The 6527-nt window shown below is 37.4% G+C and overlaps 1 protein-coding gene across 1 annotated transcript in view; it reads left to right on the forward strand.

The window, feature by feature from the left end:
- Nucleotides 1-5963, forward strand: part of LOC117943451 (fer-1-like protein 4) — a 37612-nt gene extending 31649 nt beyond the window's left edge. The window contains exons 38-41 of the mRNA XM_034869591.1: nucleotides 2-38; nucleotides 3029-3333; nucleotides 4408-4508; nucleotides 5313-5963. Coding sequence (XP_034725482.1) covers nucleotides 2-38; nucleotides 3029-3333; nucleotides 4408-4508; nucleotides 5313-5493 — 624 coding nt within the window. The 3' untranslated portion in view covers nucleotides 5494-5963. The remainder of the gene's footprint in view (nucleotide 1; nucleotides 39-3028; nucleotides 3334-4407; nucleotides 4509-5312) is intronic.
- Nucleotides 5964-6527: the final 564 nt, after the last annotated feature.

The following is a 6527-nucleotide window of genomic DNA, read 5'->3' on the forward strand; positions in this document are numbered from 1 at the left end:
CTGGGACTATGACCGCATCGCTGCCAATGACTTCCTGGGTGAGACACACCAACAGACAGGACAATACATTTTCAAATATTTTCTCAGCCGCAACAGCAATTCTGGATAGTTTTCACCTTGTGAGGTTTTTTTGAGAGGAGATGTTTGGGAATCAATTAGTGATGGCAAAAGTACTCACTTCCCATACTCAAGTAAAAGTACAGATACTTGTACTGAGTAAACTTCTTTACTCAAGTAAGGCTTGGAAATTTACTTAAAGTACACAAGTAAAAGGAACCTTGCAAATGACAACCATTTTTTAGAGTGCAAGCTGAGAAACTTTAGTGGGCATGGAAAAAGGCTCTTTATGCCATTGGCTATAATTTAAATGGATGTCTGCCAACAGGCCTAAAACATCACGTATATGATTATTGTGACAGAGACTGGGACTCCAGGTTCCAGATATAAATTCAATTGTGATTCTGTGAGAATTCACAAATCCTTTTTTCGTTTTTCTTTCTTAATCTTCCCCTTAACATTTAAAGGAATCTACATGTAAGTGTGTTGAAATATGGCTTCTGGAAAGAAAATAAAGAAGAAAATATGAATCACTAAACAGACGTTAATTGAGAATTTCCCCGGCACATTGGCCAGGAGTTGTTCTTGATGCCTTCTGTCTCAAACATCTCTCTCAGATAAGGACAAGGATGATCAGGAATGTCTTGCTGCTTGTCTGCCGAATCTCTGTGATGTCCGTTTTCTTTATTTTCAATCATGTTGCCATCCATACTATGTGCTAACGTTAGAGCTATCAAGCCGCAATGATTTACAAATGCAAATGAATGCTGCCGAAACCGTTGAGTTGTCTTGTAGTGGTGTGTCAAGTACAGTTCTGTATAGTCCCAGCCAATTAGATTGAATTTGCAAACAATAACGATAACTCCAGTAAATTGATTGTAAACTTGTTAGTGAGGACTAGATTAGGACTGTATTTAAAGCTGAACTGTTGATGCTTCATTACAGTCAAGTACAAAGATGGCCGTGGGTAAATCTGCTGGCTCTGTGTGTGTGTGTGTGTGTGTGTGTGTGTGTGTGTGTGTGTGTGTGTGTGTGTGTGTGTGGTTCTGCAAAGAAATAAATAACATTGTAATAGGAATTATATGTGCTAGCATATAATAGCAAACCCACTATTAATTACATTATCCTAATGCAGTGTAACTGTAGAATGTAAATAATGCACTTAAAATACAAACGTGAGCAAGGCCGGTCAACAATCTCCATTATGAATCAAAAGCACGGTGCAACCAGGCAACAAAACAACAAAAATCACCAATACAACAACCGGCTTAAATGAACTGACAATATGAATTATACGACTTACAGTTCTCAAGGTCTCACACACACAATCTCAACTGATTATCCTCCGGGCAGAGTCTCCTTTTCTTTTTTTTCACTTTTTTCTCTGTGTGGCTAACGGTATGAGGCGGGTGTCTGTGCTAGTCTCTGACATGCACTCACAATCACATCTGAGAGACGACCTCTTGTACAAAACTAAAGTTACAAGCCAATTTTTAAAAATGTCAGGAGTACAAAGTACCAATATTCGTGTTAAAATGTAAGGAAAAAATAAGAAAAGTCCCCACAAAAATAAATAGTAAAAGTAAAGTAAAAAATATCTTCCCATCTCTGGAATCAATCAATCACATTTTATTTGTATAGCAGAGTTCGTACAAGTTAATGTAACACAATGTGCTTCAGACAAAAACGACATAAAATAATACTTAGGTACTTAGGTATACAGAGTAAAATATATACAAAACATATATGGAACGCAGGCCCATGCATACACACACACACACACACACACACACATACACAGCACAAACTCATTAATAGAGTTTTGTAAAAAGCAAAGTTTTCAGCCATTTTTGTGAACGCAAAATTATTTTATTATTAGCGGGAACTACCGCAGAGGCAGTTTGAGTGCTTTGCCTAATTTTTACATGTCAGTGGACACATTTTGTCCACGGGACAGCGTCACAGTGGTGCAAGATGCAGCCATGAAACTTTAAAGTTGTGTAACTGTGATCAAAATGATGGCCCAGTATGGAGATACGTGTGGTCTGAGAAAGGATGGCAGAAGTATGGGGATAAGAAATAGGAAAGGGGCCATTGGTCCCCCCATTTTACGTCCCTGGCCCAATTTGGTATCTTGGCCAGTGTTATCCAATTGTAAGATGGTCTCTAGAAACAGGCTTATGGGAGGCAGATATTTATTTCTAATATTCCCTGTTTATTCAAGTGTTAATACATATTTACTAAGAAGCCTCCCTACATCTGCTCTTGTTTTAATTTGCTGGTGATGTGTATGTCCAGGTTCATGTATTCAAATTCAGTATATTGTCAATTTTTACTGCACTAATATTGCTGAAGTTCACTCAAATGGAAGTATTTATTTCATTAATTGTTTCCAGTAATTTCTACTTTGCTGGTGTTTTTTTTATAGCTGTGAAGCTGCAGCCAATCAAACTACCTGCTTTCAAAGTAAAAACAATGGTGGTCCTGAGAGCTCACACAAATTAAGAAAACATGCAAAATAACACGAGTAAATGAAGATCTTCTTCACCAATTTGACAACACATGCACAGCTGTTTTCTAAATTCTGTACATCTGTTGTCAAATTGCTGAGGATTTGCGGGGCCACTGTAAATAGCAGCTCAAAGAGTGTAATCATTCCTGTTCCTGATAGGCTCTTAATCTGCAACATCTGCATTGTTGCATATCACATGAGTATCAAGGACAAGCGACTGGAATTATTATTAGAGTTATTTGAGCTAGCGTCTGAAACTCAGCCATTTTTTTTTCATTTGAGAATTTACTTAAAAGTACCAAACCATGAACAATTTTAATATAACAAAAATCTGAAACACTGTTACTGTAAAATTTAGGGATACAACATCTTTACCCATGGATCCCCAGTACATGTGAGAACAACTGCGTTTGATTATAACTCTTCTTCATTATCTTTCTTTTGCTCGTCCTCCTTCAGGCTCCATTGAGTTACGGCTCAACGACATGGTGCGAGCGGCAAAGTCATCCAGTAAGTGTACGATTGATATGGCGAAGGATCGGGCCAGCCCTCGATTTTCCCTTTTTCGCGCCAAGAAGATGAAGGGCTGGTGGCCGCTGACCCGCCCAAAAACAGCCAAGGATTTCGAGAGGGAGGAGAAGGAGAGGGAGGAGGCCAAGAAAAAAGGAAAGAAGAAGAAGAAGAAGAAGAAGGACAAGAGGAGCAATATGAAACAGGAGGAAATCCAATACACCGACAGCATGGGCAACACTTTCCTGCTAATGGTAAAAAAAAACTTTTAGAGAAATACCAATGCTGATTGAGAAAGGCAAGACACAGTAGCTAGAAATTTGCATATAGGATCTGAATCTGACTTTTTTGACATCTAGTTTATCATATTAAAGTATTACTCCAGAGACACGTAATATGCTCAGACTGCACAAACTACTTTCCAAAAACTGCAAGTTAAAAGAAGCCAACCAGCAGCTGAAACATTATAACCCCACCTTTTCCTGGTCAGCTTTTAATATGACAGTTTCTTAGCTTCAATGCAAGGCCATCAATATAAAACATATACACCTCTTCTCCAGGACACAATTCTTTACGAAACGAAACGTTTTCGGCAATCTTGCCTCTATCAGGGTGGTGCCTGAGGCTGTTTCCTGTTTTCCTATAAACAGAACTTCACTATACAAAACAATGCATTCATCTTTTCTCATTGGCCTTAGTTTTTACAAATAACCTTTCACATTATTCCAAAGCAAATACACTTAATCAATCAATGGGTAAAAATAAAGTTGAAAAGCTGATTGTGAAGTCATACTCTGTACAAGTTGAGTCGTGTGACAAGCTTTTAATATGAAAGATTTGCACAGGAAGTGGCAGAAGTCACTGACTCAAGCTTATCAGCAGTCACAGAAAAAAGCAAAGTAGATTGGTAACACTTTATTATAAACATCATTAATGATAAATTTATTTAAACTTTAGTAAATAGTTGTATTACTGTTAATAAAGAATCAATGTATATGTACATATGAAGCATTTATTAACCAATAAAAAGGTAAAATAATTAGTTGCAACTTTATAATAGCCATCCAAATATTGTTAAATGGTTCAATTTATAATCATTTATAAGTGATGGTTATTATTCATTTTTACCGAAATAATATGTGAACAATATTTATGTTAAACAGACAAACTCAGAGCAGCAAAGTGCTTTAGAGGGAATTAATACTGTTGAAATTAACATTAGACTGAACCTGTAGTTCAGGTAAGGGTTGTTTTATTTATTCATGTTGGTGTTTTTTTTTTAGGTTCAAATAATTTTGTGTGTGTGTTATATGTGTGTGTGTGTGAAGGGGAAGGTGGAGGCGGAGCTGCAGCTGGTGGCGTTAGAGCAGGCGGAGGCCAACCCTGTGGGGCGCGCCCGCAAGGAGCCGGAGCCTTTGGACAAACCAAAGTACGCATACACACACACACAAACACACACACACACACACATACACACAGACACACACACGGAAGAAGTACTCCGATTTTTTAGTAATACCACAGTGCAGACACTCTATACATTACATATCTATACACATAACTTTCTCACTAAAGTAACAGTACAAAAGCATTAGCATCAAAATATACATAAAGTTCCAAAAGCAAAAGTACTAATTTTGGTTCAGTAGATGTATAAAGTGGCAGAAAGTGGAAATACTCAAAACTGTACTCAAGTACTGTTCTTGAATAAATGTACTTACTTATCACCCCTGCATATTTGATTAGATTCAACTTTATTGTCATCACACATGTACAATGCAACGAAATACAGTTTAGAGAGTTTAGAGAGCCTCCGAGCCGCAGCTAGTGAAAGCGCCGCCACATGCACTCTATTGTTGAATATTGTACCATTGACTACTTTATCATAACTGTCTTTTAATCATGTCTCTGTTGTGGAGCAGTTTCAATTCAAAATTAAATTCAAAGTTATCGTAGCTATCTCTATTTTGGACTCCCCGACTATCTTTTTCCCTCTAAGGTCAGCGCTGTCAAGAACGATTGCTATTGGTCAACAGGCACACTCTTTTGTCAAACTTCACCAAAGTTAACATCTACTGTCTGTGAAAGATTTGCAAATATTTACAATCATGACATCACATGTCATGATTTTGTCAATGTCCCCTTTTTAAATGCTGGTGTGATCCGACCTTTAGCCCATTTAGACTCAGTCCAGATGTAAACAGCTGTTTACTGTTTCCTGTCTTCCCTGTAGTCGTCCCACCACCAGCTTCACCTGGTTTATCAACCCGTTAAAGTCCTTCATCTTCATCATCTGGAAGAAGTTCAAGAAGTACATCATCGCTCTGGTCATCTTCGCCATCCTCACGCTCTTCCTCGGCCTCATCGTCTACACGCTGCCGGGGCAAATCTCCTCCCTCATCATCAAAGGATAAAGAATCCTGCTGGGAGTCCTCATTCTTTCCTCCTAGAAGTCCCAGACTGTCTCAGGTTTCTGATCCGGAACTGATCCACTTAAAGACTGACTGAAGTCATATTTACTACTTAGAGAGATCAATAAAACTCGTGATTTAATAAGTTTACACACATTTCTCTACTTTAGCCAGAATCCTCATTTATGTATTAACACATCCTGGGTCATGGGAGCAATAATCTGAAATTTTGTTTTACTGTCAGATTTAACGGTCACCAGAGGAAATTACTGGACACCTATTACTGCATATTTAAGTCCCACATTTATATTATTGTGTAAATTATAGATTGTTTGGCTCTGAAACTGTCCTGCAGCACTGGACACATGTGTAGACGAGCACAGATCTGACAACACCACCAACTCTGTTGTATAAAAGTCTAATTTTGTTGATTTAAATATAGCTGTGGATGCACATTTTCTATTTTAAAGGTAGATTAAATAAATAACTACAAATTATGTTTAAATGTTTCATATTTGTGTTTAATTTTGCACTGACTCTGAAGTTCATATTTTCATTTGTACTAGTTTGTTCAGTATAAATGTTAGCCGTTATTTCAAAGTAAATAAATGAATAAATACTAAAATCAGTCAGTAACAGACAGTAAAAAGGTGCTTTTTTTTTCATTTCAGAGTTTTCAAGATTTAATAGTATGTTTTCCCAGATGCTCCTCCTGAGATGCATATCATTTGAACTTAAGCTAATTGCGTGCTAGCATTCCGTGGTTCACTACAGAGACAAACAACATCTTGATGATTTAGCCGTTCTAAAAATGTAAAGTTTATCCTCAGTGGGTGGCGCTAGAGGAAAAGTCATGGAGTCATTAAAGTGTCGAGGGATCATCCTCTTAAGACCAGGAATGTGATCAGCAACTAATATGGAAAGCTGTTGTGTAGATAATGAAATATCTATCAATACTACTTAAGTTTACTAATTATGTTCGGTTGAGATTATCAAACACGAATATGAGAAAACACAGTTCGAATTTCGAAGGTGGT

The sequence above is a fragment of the Etheostoma cragini genome, chromosome 4, assembly GCF_013103735.1.
Source record: "Etheostoma cragini isolate CJK2018 chromosome 4, CSU_Ecrag_1.0, whole genome shotgun sequence".
Taxonomy (NCBI): domain Eukaryota; kingdom Metazoa; phylum Chordata; class Actinopteri; order Perciformes; family Percidae; genus Etheostoma; species Etheostoma cragini.